This window comes from Thermothielavioides terrestris, chromosome 1 (assembly GCF_000226115.1).
Source record: "Thermothielavioides terrestris NRRL 8126 chromosome 1, complete sequence".
In the NCBI taxonomy this organism is placed as follows: Eukaryota; Fungi; Ascomycota; class Sordariomycetes; order Sordariales; family Chaetomiaceae; genus Thermothielavioides; species Thermothielavioides terrestris.
Window position 1 is genome coordinate 9,962,060 of NC_016457.1, and position 27,275 is coordinate 9,989,334.

The following is a 27,275-nucleotide window of genomic DNA, read 5'->3' on the forward strand; positions in this document are numbered from 1 at the left end:
CGCGGCTCGCCGCCAAACGGCAGAGCCCAATCTCAACTTCCTCATGGGCTGCAGATCCGTGAGCCTTTGGCGAGGCTTCTGGCTTGAGGGGCGTGCGTTCAGCATGTCGCGGGAAGAAACAGAGGGGGCCGAGGTGCTTGACTGTCTGGTTATTTTTTGCGGGCCAGGACTCAAGCAACCCGAAACATCAACGTTAGTGTTAGTGAGTTAGTTACGGCGCTCCAAACGCATCACTGTCTATAAACGTGACACTCGTTTGCAACTAACTCTAACTAAACAAACAAACCTGGCCTACTTTCAAAATCGCTCTTCGCTATATGCAATAAAACATTGCCTACCCTGCCTATCGCTCCCGCTTACCTACCTATAGCTTGTACGTACCTTTAGTAGTTACACACTACTACGGCACCCACAGTTACGTACCCTGCGGCACCTATAGTTGCGTACCCTACGGCACCTACAGGGCAGTTGCGCACCCTGCGGCACCTACAGTTACGTACCGCGGCACCTACAGTTGTGTACCTAAGGTACTCTGCGGCACCTACAGTTGTGTACCTGAGGTACTCTGCGGCACCCACAGTTGCGTACCCTACAGCACTCACAGGGCAATTGCGCACCCTACGGCACCCACAGTTACATACCGCGGCACCTACAGTTGCGTACCCTGCGGCACCCACAGTTACGTACCTTACGCTATGGCACCTACAGGGCAGTTGCGCACCCTGTGGCACTCACAGGTACGTACCCTACGGCACCTACAGTTGCGTACCCTACGGCACCTACAGTTACGTACCCTGCCTGCGGCAGCCACAGTTGTGCATCCTGCCTACGGTAGCTACAGTTGTGCATCCTGCCTATAGCAGCTACAGTTGTACACCCTACCTGCGGCAGCTACACTTGTACACCTTGCCTATATCTTATATACGCCCTGCCTATAGCTCCTAGAGGTATAGCAAGGTGTAAGGTAGCTCAAATATCTTTAATTGTATAGAGCGAGGGGCGATTGTACAGAGCGAGGGGCGATTCTTAAAATCGGGTTATAGCGGGGTAAGCTGGTTGCTATAGCGATTGTTCGGCTAGCGGTCAGTTGCAAACGGGTTTGGGTTAATGGACAGTGATACGTTTGGAGCGCTATAGTTAGTGGATGCAGGGGCGCCCTCCACTACGGAGGCTTCAAGCTTGGACTCTTCGAAAACCTAAACCACTCAACCAATTTGCAAGAATCTACCTATCAACCCTGCCCCCACCCTAAAATTTTCTCTAGCCAGTATAGAAAACAAATTCTCTCTACCTACTAGCTACCTTGCCCCATTTTCTTCCTACGCTACTAAGCCCTCTAGCCGATAGAGCGATTTAGCTATATACTTTCTAGCCTTAATTACACTTAATCGAGTTTAATTATAAATGTCTAATATTAATTCTCTACTATTAGAATATTCTAAGTATAGGTTGTTAATAGTTTTTATAGTCGTTTATTGTCTCCCTTTGTCGCCTTTAAGTCATTATCTATTAGAATATCTAACCTCAATCAACTGTCACTATAGCGCTTTAGCTTAACGACTTTACGTTTTCTAGTATACCCTTTACCTTAATATAGACCGAGTATAAGAACTATAAGACGGCCCTAGAGCTTATAATATAGATTATAAATAAGCTATATTAGTCTAAATAGAATAACGTCTAGGCGCTATTAGAGAAGTATTAAATAGAAGATCTTAAATTATTAGTAATTTTATAGGACTATTTTCTAATTTATTTCTAGAATATTAAACACCTTTTTATTATTAGGAAATACTTTAAAGGTAAAGAAGAAGTTGAATATAAGTAGGATTTATACTAATCTAAGTATACCTTTATAATAGTAATATTTATTTTTTTTAATTATTATAACCTAATTGTCAACTATTAATAATATAGTAAAGATTAAAGCCTATAATCTATTTATATCTATTATCTATTGTCGATCGAATATAGTAAAAACTTATATATCAACTACTTCTATTTTAGTTATAGCCCTAAGTGCTTATTTATTAAAAGTAGGTTTCCTTTATATTTTATAGCTCTAGAGCAATGTTAACTAGATAATAGAGATAAAGGAGCTTAAAGAGCAATAGGAGTATAAGAAGACTAGTAATTCCTAGCTATTTATATTCACTATAGCTATAATAACGATGTTAATCTAGTATAAAATATAGAAGAAGATTTTAGAGGAGACTATCAAAGTATATATAATAGAGGTTATATTAAGCTAAATAACAGTGTTAATAAACAATGATAACGAGCTAGAGGACAATACTATAGATAAAGAGCTAGAATCGATCCTCTAGAGATAGATATATTAGGTATAGAGATATAGGCTTAAATTTAGGATAGAGACAATGAATTAGGGTAATAGATATATAATTGTCAAAGGGTTATTTCAACGCTAATGCAATATACCTTAGATACTAACGATAACTGTCAACAACTTACGATAACTATCTCTACCTTCTAATAACTATCGACCCTCTAGGATGACTATCTTTACCCTAAGATAAATGTCCCTACTCTATAATAACTATTGACCCTCTACAATAACTGTCCCTACTTTATAAGTACCCTCCCTACCCTATAATCACCTTTCTTACCTAGCGAGCATCCTCCCTACCTAGTGATTACCCTCCCTACCTAGCGAGCACCTTCCCTACCTAGCGAGCACCCTCCTTACCTAGCGACGCCTACCCCTATTGCATAGTACCTAGCGACACTCTACAACGTCTACCCCTATTGTATAGTACCTAGCGACACCCTACGACGCCTACCTCTACTATATAGCACCTAGCAATACCCCGCGACGCCTACCCCTACTATATAGCACTTAGCGACACTCTACAACGGCTACCCCTACTATATAGTACCTAGTGACACCTCACGACGCTTACCCCTACTATATAGTACCTAGCGATACTCTACGACGCCTACCCCTACTATACAATGACTGTTAAAAGCCCCTAATAATAGGTATATCCCTAGAATACCTAGGTAATATATAGATATACCTATATATACCTAAGAACTTTATAGACCAAATGCAATTAAAGCTAATTATATACGATTAAGTTTACTAAAGGTGGGATAAGGCGAAGTTATATTGGTCTAATAACATTTTTAACCCTATACGAATTTAGAATATAAATTCTAAACTCTATATATATTCTTCTTTACTATTGTAAATATCTTTTTTATTATACTCTATTTCCTCTATTTACTAATATATTCTACTAATTTAATAAGACGTCCTTAGATTGACCTTAAGCTTTATAAGGATTTTATCCTTTAGTAATATCAAGCTAGGCTTACCTATACCTAGATCCTTTTAAATCTTTACTCTAAATATAGGGTTCAAGTTGGTATAACTATATTCTACTCCTACTTAAAATGTTAAGGCGTTACTACTTGCTAACAATATATAAGGGATTCTAACGCTCTCTAAGAAACTATTAAAGATAAGTTCTTTATAATTGGTTTCTCTAATAAATAGATCTTCTAGCATTGTCAATCCTTTAGTTTTATAGTATTAAGAGAGGGTTTGATTAAACTTTATAAAGCATTTAGGATTTTCCAATACTAAACTATAGATTAGCTTGCTCTTTAAGAATCTAAAGTCTTAGAATAGATTTAATAAACTCTAAATATAGCTATCTTAATCCCTTAGCTTAGTCGTTATAGTCTATAGAAGTTTGTCCTTTAAAACGTAAAGATCAGTATTCTAGTAAGAAACCTTGCTCTTCTTTCTTAGAACCTCTATCCCAATTATATCTTTAAACAAGTATAGAGAATATAGATATATCAAAGGGGATTTACTTTGCCTAGTCTAAACTATACTTAGAGTATCGATAGCTATTGCAAATTAGTAGACTATAGCATTAAGATCTATATAGGGATCGACGCCTATTTGCAGTTTATTCTATAGTACTATATTAGGATTTCTATACTTACTAAACGCTCTATTTTCCTTTAATATTTTAAGGTTGTTAAAGAGCTTAATTTTATTCTAATGATAATTCAATTAAACTAAAGAGTTAAGACTTTAATAATAGCGGCTACTTATATTTAGCTTTCTTTAGATATAAAGGACTATCGTCGACTTAAACTAAGGAGGAATAAAGATAGAGGCATTAGATAGTATATACTTAGGGGAAGAGGTAAAGTAGATTTCCTTATTCTTCTAGGAGAAGTAGATATCTCCTAACTTCCTAAACGACCTTTCTTATTTAAAGATTACTATACCTTTAGGAAGAGTACTAAGAACTAGCGGATTAAGTTATAGTGGAACCAGCTTTACAAAGGTCGTTTAGATTTCTAATAAGTAAGTTACTATAGTTTATATTTGATTATATATAATTAAGTCTAATTATACTTGGTTACCTAAGCTAATCTATTATTAGAATCTCTTTAGAAGGCTTCGCTATAAAGACGGTTGGAATAGCGACTATTTACCTAATTATATTGCTCTGCTTTATATCTATATACCTATTATCTAGTTTGAAGTTACTAACTTCATCAATTACTAGAACAACTATACTATTTGTAAATAGAAGAACTAGTAGTATATTTATATTAGAACCCCTTATAAGATGTTTACCTATATATAGCTAGGGGTAGATATAGTCGACTATCGTCTACTACTATTATATAGCTGTTAGGAGTTCTTTAATAAGCTTATAAAGATCAATAATATCGAGGTCGACTAATATCTCTCTAACAATATACTAACCTTTTATAAGTTATTTATAACGATATTCAACGAATTGGTTAGTAATTAGCTAGACTCGCCCTACTTCAACGAGTATATATACCTTCGGAATTGCTTTACGCTTTATAAGTCTTAGGGGCACTAACCTCAGTTGTACTTACTTAGGAAGCCTACTAATAGATAGATATAGTTCAAGCTTAATCTTAAATATTAAAGTATTTTTCTTAATGAGTTTTAGAGTAGTGAATCGGGGTGATAGACTACCTAGATATAGGGACCCAGTTTTTTCTATTTATATTAGTACATTGCATTCGTTGCTAGGGGGTCTAACCCTCTAATTATATATATTTAAGTAGGCTAAGCCTATCTTCTTCGTCATTAAGCAAGACATTAAGCAGTTGTTAATACACGTTCGTTGATACTACGTTGGTAGTCCTCTTTCTTCTAGGAAGGCTACTGAGCCTCTCCTTTCGTTGTTCTACCTCTGTCTAGACGATGGATATTCGAGCTATTGAGCTCTGACTATATTCTTATTGTCTTTTGTCTTCTTATTATATCCCACTAGACGTACCTAAGCTACGTGTCTTCCTCTTAGAAGACATCCTTCCTACCGTTTGATATATACTATCTTTATCCGTCTAGAGGGACACTACGTTCCTTTGGAAGCTATTTCGTACGCCTAGTCCTAGGTGTAGTAGGGTAGGTTGGTGTAGAGATTTTGCACTATTTCAGTAGAGAGGACAATTCTATAGCTATAGTAATTAATGAATTACAATAGGGTTTAAATCTCGTTAAAGGAAGTAGCGAAAGATAGGATAATAACGATAAGATTAAAGAAGAAGAGGATAAACCTAAACAAGATAGGGCAGAGAATATAGAATAAAGGCCTCTAATAGCTAATATAATATCGTTAATCGACATTAGTTAAATTAGAAGGCTTGCTAAAAGGGGTATTTTCAATAATGTCTATCGCTTTTACTAGCTAATTTAGACGCCTTATATTATAAAAAGGAACACTATTTATAGATAGCTATATACCTTTATCTTCGAACTTAGCTAGCTCCTCTAGTATATACTTAGTCTTAGGGCCTAAGTTAGGGTTAGGATAAGCTACCTCTTAGCACTTCTTTGTATAACTCTCTTAGTTTTATATAGCTTTGGAATAGGCTCTTTACTTTGAGCTATATATGACTTTAGTCGCTACCTCCTTCTTCGCCTTCGCCTAGGTTATAACGCTTAGCTCTGACTTAACGATATCTAGCTCCAACTTAACAACACTATATTCCAACTTAATGCTTAGCTCCAACTTAATGATATTTAGCTCTAATTTAATAACGTTGGGCTTAGACTTAATACCCTACTCCGACTTAGTATAATCTACTTTCGACTTAATAAATAGATTATTATCAGAGTTAGAACTAAAGTATTCTCTTTTATCTCTTAACTCTATCTAGGGCTTAATAAAGCTCTCCTTTGACTTTAGCTAAAAAGCCTTTTTTAAATATAATCGAGCTTACTTAGCTTTAGGTAGGGGAATATCCTCTTTATCTATAGCTATTAGCTCTTAACTTATTAATAAATTAAAATATATTACTTTATTAAGACTAAACTTCGACTTATTAGCTATTATAGCCTAGAGCTCTTATAAGGTTATTGGCTTATTAGGTTTTAGACTAGAGAGCTTAGTAATTAGGACCTATACCTTTAGAGCAATTTAACTAACGAAGTAGAAGTCTAATAGCTTATAGACTTCGTTGATATAGGCTAGTTTAAAAAGCCCTTTAATAAGCTTATAGTAATTGACCTAGCGTTTTAAAAGCGAATAGAGCTACAACCTATATTTGCTAAACGATATAATTTTAGTCTATTATTAGTATATATAGCCTATAACTATTAAAGTAGTATACTCTTTTATCTAAAGTTTAAAAGCGATATTAGTAATAAGATTTTACTATATACTATAGCCGTCTTTAGCGATACTTTTAGTATAATTGAACTCTGTTATTTGATAAATAGAGCTTAGGCTCGCTATACTCGATATACTCTAAGAGGCTATTGAACTTACTAAGCTTAGGCTCGTCTTAGAGAGTAAAGGGGAGCTAAACAAAGGGGCAAAACAGTAGGTATAGGCAACTAGAAGTATCTATGAAGTTTAGCTACGTTTAAGCTTCTCTAGAGAATCCTTAATTATAATAAGAACAATCTAAGATTAGTAGAAGGGATATAAGTAATAAGTTTAATACTCTATATAAATATTATTATAGGAATAACCTAATATAGAGTAGAAGTGGTATTTCTAAAAGTTGTTATATAACATTGTTAGTAGGTAATAGTACTTAATTATATATAATTAAGTTCAAGTTTAAGCGATTTAGTTAACTTTAGGGAAAGGACAAATAAATAGGAAGGATTTTAGCTACTTTTTATATTTGTTTTTAATACTAAAAATATTAGAGATAATTATCTTCTATTATCCTAAGCAATAGGTATATTGCTTTTTCTATTAGAGGTTAGATATAGTCCTAAATAAGGGTTTTTAAATAAAGCTATTTTAACTTTATCGACTTTATAGAATATAGCTTTATTATATAATCTCTTATCTATTATATATTGTCTATATCCCTTATTAATGTCTATACCTTATATTCAATTCCTCTTTCTAAGACCTAATCCCCTTTATCTATCGCCTAGACCCTATAATTATATCCCTTTACGTTTCCTTGTCTATCATTATTTACTGACGTACCCATTTCTTAGGGCTCCCCCTCTTAGCTTAGAGTTCCTCTATATCTTTAATCTATTTCTTGAAAGTCTTAAGCTCCTTTATTGTCGACTTCTATAGGTACTTAGATATAAAACCTTTAAAGTCTTTAAGCTTCTTTTTACCCTTTTAGATAAGCTCTTTACGCTCTTTATCTACTCTTATTAGTATTATACTAATACTAAGGAATAGAATTAAAATATATCTAGATATAGTAAATACTAGGTACTTAGGCCAAAGTAGTAATAGTTAATATATACTCCTTTACTATATTTATTAACTAGCTAGTAGTATATCTTATAAGGGCTATAGGAATAGGGGTTACTATAATTTTTATAGTCTATATTCTATTTTCTACCTTTATTAAAAAGAAATAGTACTATCGCTATAGTATAGGTTTATCTATCAAGGTCAAAGGTCACTAATTTCTTTTTATCCTTTACCTAGACTATCTTTAACTTTAAAAGCCATTAAATAATCTATAAAATAATTAGAAAACATTTTTATATAATTAAGAATAATTAGAGATAACTAACTAGCTTCTAGGTAAATAGCTTCTAGACGTTACTATATTTAGACTCTTCGAGCTACTTTATAGTCGTTGTTATAAAGCCTTAGGATACTAAGGCCAACTAACGCTCCTTTAGCATCTATTTAGAGGTCTATATCTAAAAGCTATCGTTATTAGAAGAAGATACTATAGTAACTATTAATTAAAGTTAAAGATTCTAATCGACAATAACTTAAAGACAACTAAAAGCGATTATAAAAACTATTAGTAACCTATACTTAGAAACCTCTAATAGTAGAGAATTAATACTAGATGCTTACAATTGAACTTAATTAAGTATAATTAAGGCTAGGAACTGTATAGCTAAATCAGTCTATCGGCTAAAGGGCTTAGCAACTTAGGAAGAAAATAGGCCTAGGTGGCTAGTGGGTAGAAGAGATTTGTTTTCTATAGCGGCTAGAGAAAACTTTTGGGGCGGGGGCGGGGTAAGTGGGTGGCTAGGGTCTGGTTACGCCAAATTTGCCAAGTGGTTTAGGCTTTCGAAGAGTCCGAGCTCGAAGCCTCCGTACTCCACCACGCCACGTGGCGCGCTGTAGCCTTCAAGATCTCATCGCTGACCTCATCCTCCTTGAATCAAACTTCAGCGCCTTCAATCCCGGCTTAACTTGCTCGATCCACGACCCAATTCGACTTCATGCGTCCTACCAATGCCGGCCGCAGATAACCCAGGCGGCGGCAGCGGCGCCAGCACCAGCACCAGCACACGCGTGCTGCGTGGAGCGTCGGTGCTGATCCTCCTGCAAGTGGTTTCGCGGGCCCTCACCTTTGTCGCGAACCAGGCGCTGCTGCGCTTCCTGACGGCCCAGCTGCTCGGCGTGTCGACCCAGCTCGAGGTCTACTACCTGTCCGTCATTTTCTTTGCGCGCGAGAGCTTGCGGGTCGCCATCCAGAGACAGGACTCTTCAAGTCTCTCAACTGCCAGGGGTGGCAAGGACGACCATCACAGTCATGGAGAGCAAAACAAGACCACGGACGCTTCGGCGCAGCAGGCCGTCGTCAACCTGGGCTACATCGCCCTGTCCCTGGGCATCCCGCTGGCATTCCTCTTCGGCTGGCTCTACCTCGGTTCCGTGAGCGCCACCACCCTGGCATCGGCGCCGAACCTGGTCCCCTCGCTCTACATCTACGGGCTCGCCGCCGTGGTCGAGCTGCTTTCCGAGCCGGCGTTCGTCGTGATGCAGACACGCCTGCAGTTCGGCGCGCGCGCCGCTGCTGAGTCGATCGCCACCTTCCTGCGCTGCGTCGTCACGCTGAGCTCGGCAGTATGGGGCGCGAACCGCCACCGCGAGCTGGGCGTGCTGCCGTTTGCCCTCGGCCAGCTGAGCTACGGCATCGGACTGCTGGCCGTCTACGCTTGGCACGGCGCGGCGCTGGCGAGCCGTGAAGGCTTCTCTCTCTTGCCCCGACGCATCATCGCCACGGCCTCGACCCAAGCGAAGGGAGTTCGCCGAGGTGAACAGCCCGCCTTCGTCCTCTCCTACTTCTACCGCCCCACCCTGCACCTCGCCTCCAGCATGATGGCCCAGAGCGTGGTCAAGCACGTCTTGACGCAGGGCGACACCTTCTTGGTGAGCATCCTCTCCACGCCGACCGCCCAGGGCGTCTACGCGCTGGCCAACAACTACGGCGGCCTGCTCGCCCGCCTGGTGTTCCAGCCCATCGAGGAAAGCAGCCGCAGCTACTTCAGCCGCCTGCTCGCCCCGTCGTCGTCATCTTCTTCCCCTCCCTCCACCGCAACCAACCAATCCCACCACCACCACCAAAACCTCACCCAAGCCTCCACCGCCCTCCAATCCCTCCTCAAAGCCTACCTCCTCCTCTCCCTCGCCATCACCGCCCTCCTCCCGGCCGCGGCGCCCTCGCTCCTCGCGCTCGTCGCCGGCCCGCGCTGGTCCGGCTCGGGCGCAGCCGCCTGCCTGGCCGCCTACGCATGGTACATCCCGCTCCTGGCGCTCAACGGCGTGGCCGAGGCGTTCGTGGCGTCGGTGGCGGGCGAGGCCGACGTGCACCGGCAGAGCGCCTGGATGGCGGGCTTCTCGCTGGTCTTCGCCGCCGCGGGGTTTTTCCTGCTCCGCGTGGCTGGGTGGGGCGCCGTCGGGCTGGTGGTGGCCAACGGCGTCAACATGGCCTGTCGGATTGCCTGGTGTGTCGTGTTCATCAAGCGGTATTTTGCGCGGGAGGGGGCCGGTGAGGGGGCCGGGTTTGAGCTGCTGCGGGTGCTGCCCTCGCCGGCGGCGATGCTGGCCGGCGCGGTGGCGGCGCAGGCTGTGAAGAGGATGGTACCCTCAGCTGCGTCGGGAGAGGTGCCAGCCGGGCCGAGGGAAGCGATCGTGGAGCTGGTCAAGGTGGCGGCTGTTGCTGTGCCGTTTGTGCTCATTGTGTGAGTCTTTGATTCATTTCGTGATCATCTAACCGCTGTCTATGGTATCGCCTTGGCTAACATGGCAGCAAGTGCCGCGTCCGAACGCCGGTTTATCTACAGCGCCTTTCAGGCTCTCAGGGGCCGGAGCCAGACAAGCCCCTGAAACCCTCCTCCCCAAAGCGGGGCAAGAACGCAGAAAAAACCATGGGCAAACTCTATGCACCAAGCGCCCGCGCCATCCTATCTATCCACTCTAGTCGAACGTGATCTTGGTCCCCTTCTTGCTCATATCCACGTCCTTGAAAAAGGCCCCGTACGTGTCGTGCGTCTTTTTCTTAACCGTCGTGCCGAACTTGAGCAGCTCGTCCGGCACCGGCTGGTTGGCGGCCCGCAGGACGTTGATGAGCCTAGAAAGCAGTGTAAGCATGGCAGAGGTCCGGCAAGGCGGGAAGACCAGAGCGACTTACGACCCGGAGTGCGCCTTGTCATGTTCGGTGAACAGGGTGATGGCCTTGCCGGCTTTCCCGGCTCGGCCGGTTCGCCCAATGCGGTGGACATAGTCCTCGATCGTGAGGGGGAACTGCCGTCGCAGTCAGAGGCGGATGATCAACGGAGGAGAACAAAGAAGAAGGGACCATAGACTCACCGTCACGTTGATGACCAGCTTGACTTCGGGGATATCCAAGCCGCGGGCGGCAACGTCCGTCGCCACCAGGACGGTCGTCGTGCCGGCCTTGAAGGCCTCGAGACTTCGCGTCCGCTGGTCCTGCCGCAAGTCGCCGTGGATGCTGGCGACGCGGATGCCCCTCTTCTGCAGGAACTGCTCCACGCGGACGGCCTCCTTCTTGTACAAGCAAAACACCAATATCCTGTCGTTCTTCGCGCTCCCCTTCTGCGCCTCCCGCAGCAGTTCCGCCAGCCGCTGCTCCTTGCCGCGCGGGTCCACCACCTCGACCTTCTGCTCGATGCGGCTGTTGGCCTGCAGTTCGACCGTGCCGTTGGCCTCGCCGTTCTCGTCGCCGCCCGCGCGGGTCCGGCTGCCGATGGTGACCTTGACTGGGTCGACCATGAAGCCCTCGGCCAGGCCGCGGACGCTGGTCGGCCAGGTGGCCGTGAACATGAGCGTCTGTCGCCTCTCACGTGGTGGGCAGCTGCCGAGGATCAGCTTGATGTCGTCCTCGAACCCCTTGTCGAGCATGCGGTCGGCCTCGTCGAGCACGGCGAACATGACGTCGGACAGCGAGACGCAGCCCTCGGCGAGGAAGTCCTTGAGCCGGCCGGGCGTGGCGACAATGATGTCGGCCCCGGCGTTCCTGCGCAGCAGCGCGCGCTGGTCGTCCTTGGACGCGCCGCCGTACAGGCAGACGGCCGACAGGCCCACGAGCGAGGCGAGCGACGACAGGGCGGCGTGGGTTTGCATGGCAAGCTCCCGGGTGGGCGACACCACGACGGCTCGGGCGAAGGCCGTCTTGTCCTTCTTGGAGTGCTTCGGCTTGGGGCTGGAGGCGAGCGACTCGACGCAGGGCAGCGCGAATGCCATCGTCTTGCCGGACCCGGTCTCGGCGATTCCTATTACGTCGCGACCGGAAAGAGAGAAGGGCCACGAGGCGGCTTGTATCGGCGTGGGCGCGGTGAAGCTTGCGAATGGTTTCTTGGAGAGGAGGGTCGAACTCGGCAGGTGCGAGAACTGCGTGACTGGCCGAAGTTTCGTGCCGCAAGGGTCGGCGACAACGATTTCTTGTTTCTTCAGAAATTCCTGAATCTCCTCTTCGGGCACAGCATCAAGGGCAGCCGTCTGGCGGTACGAGTAGGAGGCGCCGTTGCGCTGGGCGGCACCGTTCACGGCGGGTGCCTGGTCGGCGGCTCTCTCGTTGGGCAAGCCATCCTGCCCGGTCGAGTTCGGTGTCGATCGGTCCGAGGACTCGGGTTCGGGCTTGGACTTGGACTTCTTTTTCTTTTCCTTCTTGTCGGACTGGGGCTGCGGCTCGACGGCGGCGATTTCTGTATCTGCTGTTGTTGATGCCTTCCGGTCGCCCGCAACCTCGTCTTCCAGCTGCTTGTTCTCCTTCTTTTCCTTCCTCTCCTTCTTGTCCTTTTTCTCCTTTTTCTCCTTTTTCTCCTTCTTCTCTTTGTCCTTCTTATCCTTCTTGTCCTTCTTCTTTTTCTTCTCCGCCTCCACCGACCTGGGCTCGCTTTCGGTCGGTCCGTTCTCGATCACGGCTGTCGTCTTCAGCTTCTTGGCCGAGCGGGCGCTCTGCTCCTCGCCCTCGCTGCGGGCATGCTTCTTTCCGGCCGACATTGCGGCTGAACTGCCCTGTTGCAAACACAACAGAGCCTGCAGGTCTTCGCGGGCCCGTCCAGGCGGTCTTTCGAAACAGTTGGCCTGAAGGAGCACTTTGAGCAAGTCGGGGAAAATTTCCCCGGCCTCAGCTTATCGATAAGATGTCGACCCCTGTCAACCCTCCCTCCCTTCCACCCCTTCGTTCCAGAACCTCAAACAGCTTGCTGAGCTGGGTCAGGCTGACGCTCGCGTGGTTCACCAAGGTGGATGGGTCACCTGCCACAGTAGTGTACAATTTCGATGCACGGAAGTATCGTATTTGGAACAGTGGCATGGTGCATGGCTGTTACGTGTCCTGCTCTTCAGCCGGCTCCAGAATCACAGAAATCAACGTAACTCGTTGGCCAGGTCGGAAGCTGCTGTCTGGAGCATGCCTCCCTGAATTACAGCGATTTTGAGGTGCCCGACCTCACAGCTTTGCGTTGAGCTTTCAACGCCAGGGCGACAGTCGCGACGCATCGTGCGCAGCCTTGTGCTGTCGGCGACGGCGCCTTCGCCAATCTTGTCAACCGAAAGCGAAAGCTCCGTCAAGAGCGCTCTGCTGACCCTTCGCTCTTGCGACTCCGGTTCTAGTTACGGGAAGCGGCGAAAAGGTGGAGGGTCAGCACAAGGAATGTTTGCTGTCTGGAAGCCATCAGCGCAGGGGACCTCGATGCATACTCAACGCTCCGCAGTTTCGAATGCGACGCGAGGTCCGCGGCACACTTGCCAGCGCCAGAACCCAGTCGTCATCTCTGATGCAATGGTTATGGCGAGGTGAGGCTGCTTCACTTGAAGACGGCCACTGCAGTGGTGTTGTAACCTTGCCCAAGGGGCCGTTCCTCTCTCCTGGAGGCCTCAGCGACGAGGGTCTGAATGCGTCGCATCAAACTCGCCGACGAGGTCGAGGCTCGATAAGGCGACAGCTCGTGGGTTGCCATTAGCAATATCCATTTTGCTCACCTTGGGGCACAGTTACCCAGATCGGCCAAACCGCTGCTGGCACAATCTGCGGGATTTCTGTACCTACTCCAATGGGGTGCCGAGGATATCTACCCGCCTGCGACCGACCAGGGTGAACAACGGCGCGCATCCTGCTGGCTCAGGTACCCCGTACCTGGCTCGACCGCAAACATGGCTCTTGCTGCTGGGTCATCACCACACTTTATCGCCGGGCCCTCCAAGAACGACCGCATCCAAGCCAGCTTGATCCTGGCCAGCCTGTCAGAAGAACGGAGAAAAGCCATGTGCTACAAGCTTATGGTTCTATCCGGATAGAGCAAGAGAGACGGGCACCATGCTCCTTGGTGCATATAATATGAGGCAGCGGAACAGGTGGCTCACCCTCTGCTTTCACGGCTCGTTGGATGCAAACCCACCCACCCGAATCTTAGCTGTCTCAGAACCTTCAGTGTAGCAGTGCGGCTCCTGCACCTTTCCCTCGGCATGGCGGCAGAAATTGATACACGATCATCTCATATTCAAATTGCCGATGCCATTAGCCCTCCTCGACCTCAGAGTCCGGCTCTCGAGTCCCATTCCTTAGAGAAAGAGTTCAAGGAAATTCGCAACTTTGGCCTTGACCAAGAGGAGAAGGCGAATCGAATTGCTCACGATGATTTTAATGTCAAGAAAAAGCAGGTGGGTGATGCTGAGCCGCTGTTTTAGGGGCTTGCTTCTCGTGGGTTCGTTCTCTGACTCGTCGCAGCATTACAGCGGGTTTATGCTGGCCTGGCTGAGCTTCCAGAGTATCGGCACCATCTACGGCGACATCGGGACCTCTCCCCTTTACGTCTACTCGTCCACATTTTCCGCCCAACCCAGCTGGGACGACCTCGTCGGTGCTCTCTCCATCATCATCTGGGCAATCACTCTCATCGTGACTGTCAAGTACACCTTTATCGTGCTCAATGCCGACGACGACGGCCAGGGCGGTACCTTTGCCCTCTACTCGCTGCTGGCGCGGTACGCCCGCATCACGACTGGGGATCCCAATGTCTCTCACGCGCCCAAACTAGAGAGGCATGCTACCAGCGACATGGAGCCGCTCGGCAGAGGCTTCCGCGCGTTTCTCGAGAACTCAAGGGGCGCGAAATTCCTTTTGAAGGTGACCGGAGTGCTCGGCGTGTCCATGGTGCTCGCCGACGGTGTGCTCACGCCGGCGCAATCCGTCCTCGGGGCCATTCAGGGCATCACCGTGGCTAACCCAACTTTGACGACGTCGTCCATTGTGGGCATCTCGTGCGTCATCCTGGTCTTTCTGTTCGCCATCCAGCCATTCGGCACCTCCAAGCTCGGCACCACCTTTGCGCCCATTGTCACGGTGTGGCTGCTTTTCAACCTCTGTTCCGGCATCTACAACCTGGCCCGCTACGACCACACCGTCCTCAAGGCGTTTAGCCCCTACTTTGCCGGGGCATACCTGATGCGCAACGGGCATCAGGGCTGGAGATCCCTGGGCGGTCTGCTGCTCGCCTTCACTGGTGTCGAAGCGCTGTTCGCCGATCTCGGTGCATTCAGCAAGCGCGCCATCCAGATCTCGTGGCTCGGCCTCGCCTATCCGTGCCTGATCTTTGCCTACGCTGGCCAGGCTGCTTACATCTCCGTCGATGCCACCGGGACTGCCTACACGAACCCGTTCTTCCACACGGTTCCGCCGGGCAGCTTCTACTTCAGCATGGTCATTGCCGTGCTGGCTTCCATCGTCGCCTCACAGGCCATGATTACGAGCAGCTTTCAGCTCCTGACGCAGGTCATGCGGCTGTCGTACTTCCCGCACATCAAGACGGTGCACACGAGCGCCAAGTTCCACGACCAGGTCTACGTGCCGATGGCGAACTGGCTGCTCATGATCGGGACTGTCGTTGTGACTGCTGTTTACAACAATGCAAGTTACCCTGGACTGCTATTCCTCTCCCTCCCTCTCTCTTTTGATCGCTGGATTTCCTGTTCCTGACCCTTCCCGCAGACGACGAGCCTCGGCAACGCCTACGGCGTCTGCGTCATCTTCGTGACCTTCATCACCACGTGCATGGTTGCCACCGTGGCCATCGTCACCTGGCGCGTTCCCTCCTACATCGTCATCCCGGTCTTCCTCGTCTTCGCCGCCCTGGACGCCACTTTCCTGTCCGCCGCGCTCGTCAAAGTCCCCGACGGTGCCTGGTTCACCGTCCTCCTCGCGGCGATCCTCTCGACCATCTTCATCGTCTGGCGCTTCGGCAAGGAAAACCAATGGTCCGCCGAGGGCGCGGATCGGCTGCAGCTCACCGACCTGCTGACCCGCGACCCGTCGACCGGCGGCCTCTCGCTGACGCCCGCCTTCGGCGGCCAGCCCATCTCGTCCGCGTCCGGGCTCGGCATCTTCTTCGACAAGGTCGGCGGGCCGCACCAGGTGCCGACCGTCTTCACCCAGTTCATCCGCAAGTTCAAGGCTCGCCCGGCCATCGTCCTGTTCTTCCACATGCGCCCGCTCTCGCTGCCGACCGTCCCGCCCGAGGAGCGGTACGTCATCACGCGGGCCTCCTCGGTGGTCCCCTCGTGCTACCGCGTCACCCTGCGGCACGGCTACATGGATGACGTGCTGACGCCGGACCTGGGCCGCCAGCTGGTCGACCACCTGGTGCTCTACATCACCCGGGATCGGCAGCAGCATAGTGGCTGGTTGCAGCAGGGCGGGAACAGCGGGTCGTCGGGCGGTGCGCGCAGTGTGGAGCACACGCCCGAGGTGCAGGCCGAGCTGGATGCGTTGAACAGGGCGTATGACGACCAGACGGTGTATGTGATCGGCAAGGAGGTCATGAAGGTGCAGCGGAGGAGCAGCCTCAAGGGGTTCTTGCGGTATGCGCTGCTGGAAACGTTTCTGTGGATCCGGGAGAACTCGAGGACAAAGCTGGCGGACCTGGATATCGATGCTGATCAGTTGGTCGAAGTGGGATTCGTGAAGAAGATCTAGGCGTCCGTCTAGGCGCTTTGACTCGGCTTGATTCGGTCACTGAAGGCAATCATTGTAGCACGGAGAGTCCGCGAGCTGAAGTTCTCGGCGACCTCAGACTGGTGTGGCTTGGAGAACTACGAGATACACATACTTGAACTGCGGTCAAATATTTGCCTGAGCTACATCGAAATGAACCAAATTGCGCTGATCCATGAACCCCCCACTCACGCATCACCCACACCTCCCACCCACTACGCTCCAGCAGGGAAGTCGCTCAGGGCGCTGATGGACCGCCACTCGTCAATGGCATCCCATGTCAGGTGAGGAGACTTGGATATCTCCCTGGAGGCGTCGCTCCCCAGCGGCAGAAACCCCGGGAGCGGCTTCCCCTCGGCGACGCCCGTCGAGGTGGCCACGTCGTAAATGATCTCGGCGCCCTTGGTCGGGTTGCCGAGCTGCTTGCCGTGGTATTTCCTGAGATTCTCGTCCGCCACCGCATTGATGTCGGAGTACGCCATCAGCCGCGTCGACGGCGGGGTTCCCGCAAGGTTGGCGCCTGGCTTGAGCAGGGCCGTGCGGAAGAAGCCCGGCTCGACCAGGCAGTGCTCGATGCCGAACCCCTTGACCTCCTCGGCCAGGCCGATGGTGGCCCACCGCAGGGCCGCCTTGGACGCGTTGTACAGGTTACAGCTGCTCATGGTATACCAGGCGGCCATGGAGCCGATGGTTACGAGTGTGCCGCGGCCCCTGCTGCGGAGGTGGGGGAGCACAGCGCGGTAGAGGTTGAGGGGCCCGAAGAGGTTGGCCTGGAACTGCCGGAGAGTCTCCTCCGGGGAGGCCTCCTCGATGGTACCCATCTGAACGTAGGCGGCGTTGTTGACGACGATGTCGATGGTGCCGTATACCGAGATGATGTCGTTGACGGCACTCTTGATCTTGTCAAGATCCTCGTTGTGGTCGAGGCGAACGAGTCTGATGTTCTTCTGACCAGCCAGCTCCTCGATATTGTCCGGGCGACGCGAGGCGGCCAGGACGCGATCACCGCGCGCGGCGGCGATCTTGGCCAGCTGCAGGCCGAAGCCAGAGGAACAGCCGGTGATGAGCCAGACACGGGAACTCGGAGCCATGGCGAATGGCTTGTGCTGCAACTAAGGGGCTACAACGGAGCAACTTCAGACAGGAGGATGCGCTAAAGTCCGGTGATATCACGCTAGCCGTGTTTGAGGAATAGCAAGCCGAATGGTTATGAGGTGCGAGTTCCAGATGGTTTTTGAAGGCCTTTATATCCCTATGAAGAGTGACGCGCAACTGCGCGAACCCAAGCACTCCCCTGTCTAGACGACGCTTCAGGTAAGTCGGCCAGTCTCTCATACTCGAGTCTCTCTCATGGCCGCCGACGTCACTCAGACGACTAGCGGATCGATTCCGCCAGCCAGTCCTACACTACTTTACCTAAACGCCGATCGCCGAAACGGGCTCCAACTCCATTTCGGCGTCACAGACACAGATTCGGCTACTTGAGTCAGCAGTTTTGCCCCTGACGCTCACTCATCAACAGCGCCTGACGAAGCAGGTTTTGAGCGCAATGACTGTACTATCTTACTACGAAGTCAGGGCGTCTTGTGGCAGCACTGGCGAAATGAAAACGATACGGAGATTGCGGCCCCCGATGCTGGCCCCTAACGCCTGGGCGCTGCCAAGTTGACAGTTCGACAAACGCCGAACCGACCCCGGACGGACGGCGTCTGAACCTTGCCACAACCCTTCGGCGCATGAGACGGTGGTGCAGTGGACTTTGGAGCAGGCCCAGGCCAACTGCAAACAGCCGCTCTCGCAAGGTACTTCCAGATGGACGGCCTCAAGCGCACGCCCCGGAGCGCCAGTACCCGATTTCTCGAAAGCCGCCCGTCTCGTAGGGGTACATGGGCATCGGGCAAAGCGTCGGAGCTTCTTTCTCGACCTCGATGTAGGAGCCGGGGGGCTGGAATGAGAACGGAGCGGGAATGGGGCTCGATTCCTGTTCTCCGGAGGGGGCATCTCAGGCGTCATCACGATATCCCGTCTCTCCCAGGACGCTCGAAACTAACCTAAACACAACGGCGATCCTTATATATTCGCGAAATACATGTCGGATTCACATTTCTCCCACTTCTCTTTTTTGAAGCTCGCCTGGGGATTGGGGATCTGCCTGGCCAGAACCTTTCTAGATGGCAAAAGGAGACACCTGGCCAGGTGTTGATCCCCTTCCCCGGCCGCCATCCTCACCTGGTAAAGTACCCGCCCTTACCGCCGGACTGAAATGATGCACTTTATCAGGTCTGGATAGCCGTGGCTGGCCATTGTCCAGAGACACCTTTGGCTCAACTCTCCCCGCCCGATTGTTGCGCAACCATTCCTTCCGGTCGTGGTGCCTCGTATCTCGCTTCTGCTTCCACTGCTGATAGCCACTTCTCAGCTCCTTGGCTTGATGGTTGACTTGAACAACTGGTCGCTGTGAAGGGTTCGCTGGGGCTTTGGTGCGCCCGCTGCCTTTGTTCTGCAACTCGACATCATCCCACGCGCGATGGGGAGATGAACGACGCCACCTGGGAAGAAACATGAAACACAATCCTGCTATGAAAAAAACTGTCAAGAGGCAGCCGAAAATTACCAACCCAAGCCCCAACCCAGACAACTTGCCACTCTCGGCCGGTGCTCCAGTTGGAGTATGAGCCGTCTCACCTGAGGCGGCTAGACCGCTCATGGCTTCGCTTTCGGAGGCAGGTTCCACAATGAAGAGCAGTGGCGCAGCCTTTGAGATGGTCGCTGTGAATCGGGGCGGCTCGGGAAGCTTGTCCCAATGTCTGAATCACAGGAACGGCGAACCTATAAGTTGGAGACACTCCCACTATTAATTGTTTCCGCTTGGAAAACAGCGCTTTGTATTTGCTACTGGGGCAGTGATATATCTCCTTTGTGCGTGCGTAGAACAACTGATTGTTCGAGAAAACGACTGACGCCTGGGGAACAAACAAAACATTGATACAGTTGGATCCGGTCCAGGCCGCAAGCAATGGCTTCTTTGCGGAAACGGTAATCGCTATAAACTGCGCACCAGAGCGAAAAGAAAGGGCCTCCAGCGTACATAGTTACTTTTCTTAGGTGCGCGTATTGTTCCATTTGGAGACTTGACACGACTGGTGACAAGTCACGTTAAGGCCCCAAGGGAGGCAAGGGTTGGGCACAAAGGCAACCGATTCCGAGTCAATGTGTTGCACTCGAGAAGCAGAGGATGCTGAGTTACTTGCGCCACGCCTGTCTCTGCTCCATGTCTGAGGTGCCTGCTGGTGAGAGAGCAATACTCTTGGTCTTGCAGCGGACACGATGAGCTCCAGTAGTAGGGAGGCGCAGTGCTGATAACCAATATAACAAATAACACGACTGACGATTCCTATTATGCCCCATTCACCTCGATCTACCGAGTTGACAGCTTGAGAGACTTTGCATTTGATGCCCTATTGTCCGAGCTTCGCTGCCGATGAGAGGCCCAGTCCCTGTCTTGCTTCGAGCGTAGCAACTCTTTCCCTTGCTCCCATCCGGGCTTCGCCTTGAAAACGTTCCGCCTTAGCCACAGCACAACCTGGTTCATCTCGTCATGATATTTCACCTGTGGACGGTGTCGTGGGTCATTACTAGCCGCTGTTTAATTGGCCGCGTGGGTGAGAGCCACATGGTAAACCTGCTCGCCTCCAGCTACCTGATGACGTCGTCGATCTTTCTTCGTCGGCCGGCAAATTGGACGGAACCATGTTAACCAACAGCGCCTGGTCAGCCATGACGGGTCCGAACCGTCATAGCGTGGACAGATGCCCAATAAGAATGCAGGCTAAAGCATCTTGAGATGACGTCGAGATCGCTCGTGGGTTGCTGGCTTCTTTATATCAGAGGGTGATGGGCTTGGAGGTTGAGGTAGCTAGGCGAGACCATTTAGCTTGTGCATCCTCGAGCATTGGATGGGATTCAGCATATGTTGATTTCTCGTTAGGTACGCAAGCAGTCAAGAAACGATAACATGGCGACCTCGCGAGCAGCCTACGCGGCGGAGCAGGCCATTGGTCACGAGAAGGAGAATTTAAAGCAGGATGTCAGCAATTACCAGCAAGTGGGCGATCAGCATGAAACCATGAAGGCTCTGATTTGGCAGGGAAAACAGAAGGTGGAAGTCGGTACGTCTCCCTCCGGTCCGGGGAGGGCGCAAGCCATCGCTGACTCGACTCGCCTACAACAGTTGACGTCGCAAAACCACGGATCCTGGAAGACGGCGATGTAATCCTGAAAGTCACTGGAACAACTGTCTGTGGAAGCGATCTGCACTTGTTGCACGGTACGGAGATGCGGCCGCTGAAGCCTGTCCCATTTCATCATTGGACGTGCTGACAATCGCCAGGGACTATCATCCAGCTGAACAAGGGCGATATCCTAGGCCACGAATTCTGTGGTGTTGTTGACCAAGTAGGTCCGGCGGTGAAGAACATCCAGGTTGGGAAACGATATGTTGCCGCGTTCCAGATTACATGTGGAGAGGTAGGCCTCAACCTCACCACAGAACCCCGTTCATACACGTCTCTGGCTGACGATATTCTGGGTCAGTGCTTCTTCTGCAAGCAGAAGCTTTCGTCGCAATGTGAGAAAACAAATTCCAATCGGACCGCCAAGGCCATGTACGGTTCCCAGACAGCTGGCTTTTACGGGTACTCGCATTTCACTGGCGGCTTCGCCGGTGGCCAGGCCGAATATGTTCGAGTTCCCTTGGGAGATGTCAACCTGCTTGAGATCCCAGATGATGTCCCGGACGAAAAAGGTGCGTGATCGATATCCGTCACTTACCGCCATCGCGAATGTTTGGGCTGACCGGGCATCCTTTCACCGCCAGCCCTCTATCTCTCCGATGTCCTCCCAACAGCCTACAATGCTGTCAAGGACACAGCCGTCTACCCGAACGACCAGGTCGCCATCTTCGGCGCCGGACCGATTGGGCAAATGGCCGGTGTGTTTGCGATCGACGAGGGTGCGAGCAAGGTGATCTTCGTCGACACGGAGCCCCGCGTCTCAGCCATCTCCAACCGCTGGCCGGCCCAGCACAAGGACAAGCTCGAGCTGATCGACTACAAGAAGCTCAGCTTCGGCGTCACCAACAAGGAGACGGTGGTCAGCAAGCTCAAGGACATGTGCGGCGGACGCGGCCCGGACGTGGCCATCGAGTGTGCCGCGGGCGAGTACGCCAAGGGCTGGATGCACTGGCTGGAGATGTCGCTCGGGGCTGAGACGGACACGAGCGAGATCCTCAATGAGATGGTTGAATCCGTGAGGAACTATGGCCGCGCGGGCATTACCGGCGTCTACGTGGGATACGTAGGTCTTATGCTGCCCCTGCCGGCTTCGATGCAAGTACAGGCACTGATTGTCTGTCGCCAGACCAACCACTTCAATGTTGGCTCGCTGATGCAGCGAGGCATTCGGCTCATAGGCAATGGGCAAGCGCCTGTCATGAAGTATTGGTAGGTGATGGCCCGGCACCACGGAATGGAAAGCACCATGCTAATCATCATTGGGACAACAGGGACGGTTTGTTGCAAAAGATCCGGTTGGGCCAGCTGGACCCCACGCAGATGCTCTCGCACCGATTCCGCCTCGAGGATATCGACAAGGTCTACCACATGTTCGACGCCAAGGAAGACAACATCCAGAAGGTCTTCGTCGAAACCAAATTCTCGTTCCCGCGGGCTGAAGGGACGCCAGAGCTGACCAAGCTGTGAGCTGCGAATGGTGCTGAAACTGAGGAGAGTGACTACTGTTGGTTCTTGGAGAAACGTAGCGGGCCGATCGTATGCTTGATATCACAATGGCCATCTCATTGCTGCGGTTCATTTTCAGTCTCTCTGATTAAGGTAGTTACCCGAAGGAATATAGTCCCCCAAAGTTGGTTTTGCTTCGAGAATGGACAAAGTGTAGCAATGGAGAATGGAAGCACAACGGGCAATTAGGTGATCCGCCGACGCTCGGCGCGGGATTTGCGGGGAGTTACTTGTCCGAGATGGGGCGCAGCAATGGGGCCTCAACCTTCACGGCGATTCCAACATCGCGGCTTCTGAGCGTCACCGCCAGGTCAGCACCTTGTCCAGTTGCCGGGCATGGATCTGCTAGTGGTTCCCTCCTCCCCGACCCTCCCAGTCCGGAAAGCTCCCTATGTCTGCACCGAGCACTGGGATGGGGGCAAATACCTCGACTACGCCGCCCGCAAGGGCCGCATGTCGACAGTGTCACCCTCACTCCGGGGGTTCGTGACGGCCGGCGCTACGCAAACAGACGCCGAATATCTGGAGCCGATACATCCTACGCCTCAAGCGCAGCAGCAGTCCTTCTTCCAGACCTGGTTTTTCTTTGGGCTCCTGGCCGAGTTCCTGGGCCTGAACGAAGCCGACGACGGGACGCGCCAAATCGATGAGGAGCTCGCCAAAGAAGAAATAGAGTCGCTGTATCAAGACTTCGTTGTCGTTGACGAGGATGGCCGACGTTTCATCAGCGGCGGCAAGCTGCTGGAGCCTGGTATGGGCAGCCATCTGATGGACAGGTTCAAGCAGACCAGACAAGGCGTTGCGCACCGAGCCAAGTATCTGCACGACTGTCTCCAGTTTACCTGCGCCATGCTGCACACCGGCATCCATACCGACTTCGATCGGGACGTGCTCTACTCGATTGCCGCGCTAGGGGAGCTGTTCTGCACTTCCTTCGTGACGGCTGCCAACTTCGGCTTGCTGCCCAATGGACTGCCTCACTTCAGCCTCCCGTGGAGCCAGAACTATCTCAAGCCGCGTGGGGAGCTGGAAAAGCATATGCTCGAGAACGGATGGTGCAAGAGCGAGATCGAGAAGCTCAGGTGGGTGTACCAGGGCTTGGGAACCCAGCACTTCCTCAGCAGGATGAGGAAGGAAGAGCCGCACGGCGACCATACCGGATGCTCGGCCGACGGATGCGTGGCGTTTCAGCTGGACGAGACGTACAGGCCACGACACGCAACTGCAGGCTGCGCCTGTGCCTTCATCGGAGCGGAGCATGTCAACACAGTCCAGACAATCCTCAAGACCACAAAAGGATACCCTGTCCTGCGCTTCGACACGGTCATAGATCCTGGCAGCGTCGATGGGTTGAGAGCAGAATTGACGGTGGAAGAGTACAGTGATGAAGTGCCATATGTTGCAATATCACATGTGAGCACTTCACAAGCCCCGCCCGAGGGCGCGTTCTCCCTTGTGTATGCTGATCAACGGCCTAGGTGTGGGCAGATGGAATGGGCAATCCGAAAGAGAACTCTCTGCCGCAATGCCAGATTGCAGAGGTCGCAAGCCTTGTTGCCGAGCTTGGGAAGACAGTTGGCACAGCGGTTGATGCCTCGGCGCCGGCATACCGCTTCTGGCTCGACACCCTCCTATGTCCCGTTGAACGGGTGGGCAACGCTATCTCGCTTGCGCGCATCAAGGACGTATACCGCAACGCGAAGCACGTCCTCGTCCTTGATGCGTCTATCATGCGCCATCGCTTTGAGAGCCTCAGCGCGGCAGAGGCCCTCCTGAGAATATTTGCAACGTCCGCCTGGATGAGGAGGCTGTGGACACTGCAGGGTCTGTCCGGCTTTTCTTGGTTTCAGTCTCACCGTTCTACTTAACTAGCTGCAAATCTAACTAATGATTGGTATTTCAGAGGGTGCCCTCGCCCAGACACTCTTCTTCCAGTTTGCAGACAAGGCTGTTACCGCCCAACAGGCTCTCGAGCAGCTTTTCCAACAAGGGCGCAACGATCTGAGATACATGCGGATCTGGATCGATGTCTTCACAGAGGTACGCATGCGGATACCCCATCTTTTCCCCTTGCCGCTCTCGAACTAATCAGACTCTTGAACCTCTTTAGGCTACAAATCTCAGGGGCTGGTTCCACCCCCCTTTCAACCACCCCAGCCCCAAATCCCACGAGATGCTCATCTCGCTCCAGCGTAGCCTGCACTTCCGCACCGTCTCCGTACCGGCAGATGAGCCCATCTGCATCGCAACCCTGCTTTCCTTCAGCCAACAAGACCAGGAGGACATCATTGCCGAGACCAAGCGCAGCGGCCACGCGGGCATGGCGCGCGTGTGGGAGGCGGTCGCCCGGTTCTTCTTCGACGGCCGCCTCCCGGCCGCCATGCTCTTCTCGGCCGACGCGACGCTCGACATCCCCGGCTGGCGATGGGCGCCGCGCAGCCTGCTCGGCGCCAACGCGGGCGCCGCGGAGGGCGTGATGGACCTCAACACGCGGATGATGCGCTTCCACCTCGCACACGCCGGCATCCCGACGGGTTCGTCCGAGACAGCCCAGCCCGAATTACTAACTGCTACCGCGTCCGACCAGGGCAACAGCAGCGCCACCACCCCAGCCAGTGCCAGCAGCGACAGACGCACAACACCGCGCCAATTCGGCATCCCAACGCCCCTCGGCCTCCGCGTGCAGATGCCGGGCTTGATCCTCCGCGCATCCCCCCTCCTCCCGCATCTGCCTCTCCAGCCATGGGAGGGAACCTTCAACCGTCCATCGGAAGACTATCTCTTCGTGCGGGAGCCGGCAACACAGCAGTGGCTGCGCCTAATGGACCTCCACCGCGCCCGAAGAGGCTTGATGGGCGAGTTGGACGACAAACAGGACGACGACGACAAGAACAGACGACAAGGCGGGGCGAGTCGCGCGGGGAGCACGCCGCTGCCGCCGCCGCCGCCGCCGCTGACCGAGTCCGTCTGCTCTGGCAGGTGTGCGATACTGTATGATCCTGACGCCGAGCGGGCCGGGATTCGCTACTGTCTCATGGTGCAGCTGGAGCCGGGCCAGGAGTCCGCGGCGGGCGCGGGGATGATGAGGGTGCGCCGCGACCGGATGGTGCTTGTGGATGTGGCTAGCGCCGGGTATGCCTTGCTTGCTGAGACGCTGCGAGGGCTTGCGCTCGAAGTGGCAGCGCATGAAGCGACGAGGAGACTGTTGGAGGTCGGGGAGGGGAGCGGGGACGGAGAGGAACGCGAGAAGGCTGTGGAGGGGGTGAGGCGCGTCATGAAGGAGTTGATGGGGAGGAAGTGCGCGTCGGACGCGGCGTTCGCCCGGGCTGTTCGTGACTGCATTGGGTTCAATCTGGAGCAGTTCATGTGGGCGCAGATACCAGTACGGTTCTCGCATGATGTGACGGCGGAGGTGTGTGAAGAGACTCAAGTCTGGATTGTGGACTAAGACGATGTAGGTACCTCATTTACAGCGGACGTAGGCCCCTTGGATATTTAGGTGATGGAAGCGCGACCACGAATTCCATGGCATGCTCCCGATGAACCCCCATGTCTGCTTCCACCGGTGCGCCGTTATCCACCCAGATCTCAACAGTGTCCGTTCCGACACCCTCAAGCAGGTCTGCCACGCCTCAGATCACGTCGAAAACTGAAGTGAAGGATAGATAGCGAATGAATCCTGCGGTCACACAGAGCCAGCTGGCACTGCACATCCAAACTATCGAGAGCCCTAACAGCACCGAACGCCCCTCGACACGACGCTCCCGTCGAACGTATCGACTAGACAGCTCTGGCGTGCATGCAGCTGCATTCGGTTCACGTCCCAAGCGTCGCTCGACCGGCCGAAAGACAGTTCTCTGATGGCGGCAGCCAGGTACGAGTTGGACTGGGCAGACAAGAGCAACAGCCGTCTCGCCTCGTCTTCCGTCAGGAGATTGATGTCATCGGCAAGGCCCCGGCAGAGCGAGGGCCTCCGCCGATGCCTCGTCTGCATGTGTCGGGCGTCCCGTGCGGCTCGCCTCGCGGGCAGTGCCGCGGGCTCTGCTGGGGCGCTCTCCACAGCTAATGCTCGAGCGGTGATGTCGGCAAGCGGTGTACGACTCGGAACGCAGCCGGATGTGGCACGCGGTGGCAGGTCCCAGCTCGAGGCCCGAGGCCGAGAGGAACGTGTCGGAGCTGGTGCCGCCGTCTCAGCGTACTCCGCACCGACGTTGGCAAGCCACTGCCCAACCCTGGATGCATTGTTGGAGGGAGATCTGCCATCTTTGGCTCCTAATGGGCGAAGCCGGACACCCAGAGATTGCCGTGGTTGTTGCGCAACGCGGCTGGCCCGGGGTCGAGACGCGAGAGCAGGCTGTTGAGTCCGAACCCGGAGCCGGTCAGCAGTGCAGGGGAGCGTGCTGATGGAGGTTGGGCTGGCGTTCGCCGGGCCCGCAGCGAGAAGAGCGTTCATTGTGCGGATGATAGCTGGACGTTTGAGAAAGTTGAAGATGGTCTCGAAGCATAGGCTGGGAGTTGCCGGTTGATGCCACACACCGACTTTGTAAGCGATGCGTGTTCCGTGTAAGACGCGCTGCATTTGTTTTGTTTTGTGCAGGGGTCCAGTTCGTGTCAGGCGCGCCTCGGGCCCACCGCAGGGAGCATGGGATGCTCGACTTCAACTTTTCCCCTGTCCAGCAAACAGAGGAATCAGCATTCAAGCTGCCGACTCCGAGGCTCGAGGAGTCTTAGTTTTTTATCCAATCCTTTCAGTCGCGT

At 51.7% G+C, this 27,275-nt stretch overlaps 7 protein-coding genes across 7 annotated transcripts; 4 read left to right on the forward strand and 3 right to left on the reverse strand.

Annotated features, from left to right (window-relative positions):
* Positions 1 to 8,564: 8,564 nt before the first annotated feature.
* On the forward strand, positions 8,565 to 10,567 carry THITE_2111133 (uncharacterized protein). Its single transcript, XM_003651076.1, has one exon. The coding sequence runs from the start codon at positions 8,715 to 8,717 to the stop codon at positions 10,449 to 10,451; it is 1,737 nt and encodes a 578-aa protein (XP_003651124.1). The 5' UTR covers positions 8,565 to 8,714; the 3' UTR covers positions 10,452 to 10,567.
* THITE_2111136 (uncharacterized protein) lies at positions 10,567 to 12,808 on the reverse strand. Its single transcript, XM_003651077.1, has 3 exons — positions 11,076 to 12,808; positions 10,897 to 11,009; positions 10,567 to 10,836 (listed from the first exon to the last, which is right to left on the reverse strand). The coding sequence occupies exons 1-3, from the start codon at positions 12,726 to 12,728 to the stop codon at positions 10,683 to 10,685; spliced, it is 1,920 nt and encodes a 639-aa protein (XP_003651125.1). The 5' UTR covers positions 12,729 to 12,808; the 3' UTR covers positions 10,567 to 10,682.
* A 1,387-nt stretch (positions 12,809 to 14,195) lies between these two features.
* THITE_2142595 (uncharacterized protein) lies at positions 14,196 to 16,701 on the forward strand (the record flags this gene model as incomplete). The annotated part of the gene is made up of 3 exons (XM_003651078.1): positions 14,196 to 14,390; positions 14,458 to 15,636; positions 15,718 to 16,701. 3 exons carry the CDS (start codon positions 14,196 to 14,198, stop codon positions 16,699 to 16,701), a joined length of 2,358 nt encoding a protein of 785 aa, XP_003651126.1.
* Positions 16,702 to 16,934: 233 nt separating this feature from the next.
* Positions 16,935 to 17,810, reverse strand: THITE_2038450 (uncharacterized protein; the record flags this gene model as incomplete). Its single annotated transcript, XM_003651079.1, has 1 exon — positions 16,935 to 17,810. One exon carries the CDS (start codon positions 17,808 to 17,810, stop codon positions 16,935 to 16,937), a length of 876 nt encoding a protein of 291 aa, XP_003651127.1.
* Positions 17,811 to 20,734: 2,924 nt separating this feature from the next.
* On the forward strand, positions 20,735 to 22,478 carry THITE_2142597 (uncharacterized protein; the record flags this gene model as incomplete). The annotated part of the gene is made up of 7 exons (XM_003651080.1): positions 20,735 to 20,888; positions 20,951 to 21,046; positions 21,110 to 21,246; positions 21,313 to 21,523; positions 21,596 to 22,074; positions 22,138 to 22,220; positions 22,283 to 22,478. 7 exons carry the CDS (start codon positions 20,735 to 20,737, stop codon positions 22,476 to 22,478), a joined length of 1,356 nt encoding a protein of 451 aa, XP_003651128.1.
* A 375-nt stretch (positions 22,479 to 22,853) lies between these two features.
* On the forward strand, positions 22,854 to 25,965 carry THITE_2086288 (uncharacterized protein; the record flags this gene model as incomplete). Its single annotated transcript, XM_003651081.1, has 4 exons — positions 22,854 to 23,930; positions 23,996 to 24,341; positions 24,421 to 24,557; positions 24,628 to 25,965. The coding sequence occupies 4 exons, from the start codon at positions 22,854 to 22,856 to the stop codon at positions 25,963 to 25,965; spliced, it is 2,898 nt and encodes a 965-aa protein (XP_003651129.1).
* THITE_2169781 (uncharacterized protein) lies at positions 25,934 to 27,030 on the reverse strand. Its single transcript, XM_003651082.1, has one exon. It carries the CDS (start codon positions 26,968 to 26,970, stop codon positions 26,248 to 26,250), a length of 723 nt encoding a protein of 240 aa, XP_003651130.1. The 5' UTR covers positions 26,971 to 27,030; the 3' UTR covers positions 25,934 to 26,247.
* Between the last annotated feature and the right edge of the window lie 245 nt (positions 27,031 to 27,275).

Bases quoted from the DNA above. Each gene is read 5' to 3' on its own strand.
- THITE_2169781 (XM_003651082.1), bottom strand. From the start codon at position 26,970: ATGAACGCTCTTCTCGCTGCGGGCCCGGCGAACGCCAGCCCAACCTCC.
- THITE_2111136 (XM_003651077.1), bottom strand. From the start codon at position 12,728: ATGTCGGCCGGAAAGAAGCATGCCCGCAGCGAGGGCGAGGAGCAGAGC. The intron at 11,010-11,075 runs GTGAGTCTATGG...CTGCGACGGCAG, and splicing joins AGCTGGTCATCAACGTGACG to TTCCCCCTCACGATCGAGGA. The intron at 10,837-10,896 runs GTAAGTCGCTCT...ACTGCTTTCTAG, and splicing joins GACAAGGCGCACTCCGGGTC to GCTCATCAACGTCCTGCGGG.
- THITE_2111133 (XM_003651076.1), top strand. From the start codon at position 8,715: ATGCCGGCCGCAGATAACCCAGGCGGCGGCAGCGGCGCCAGCACCAGC.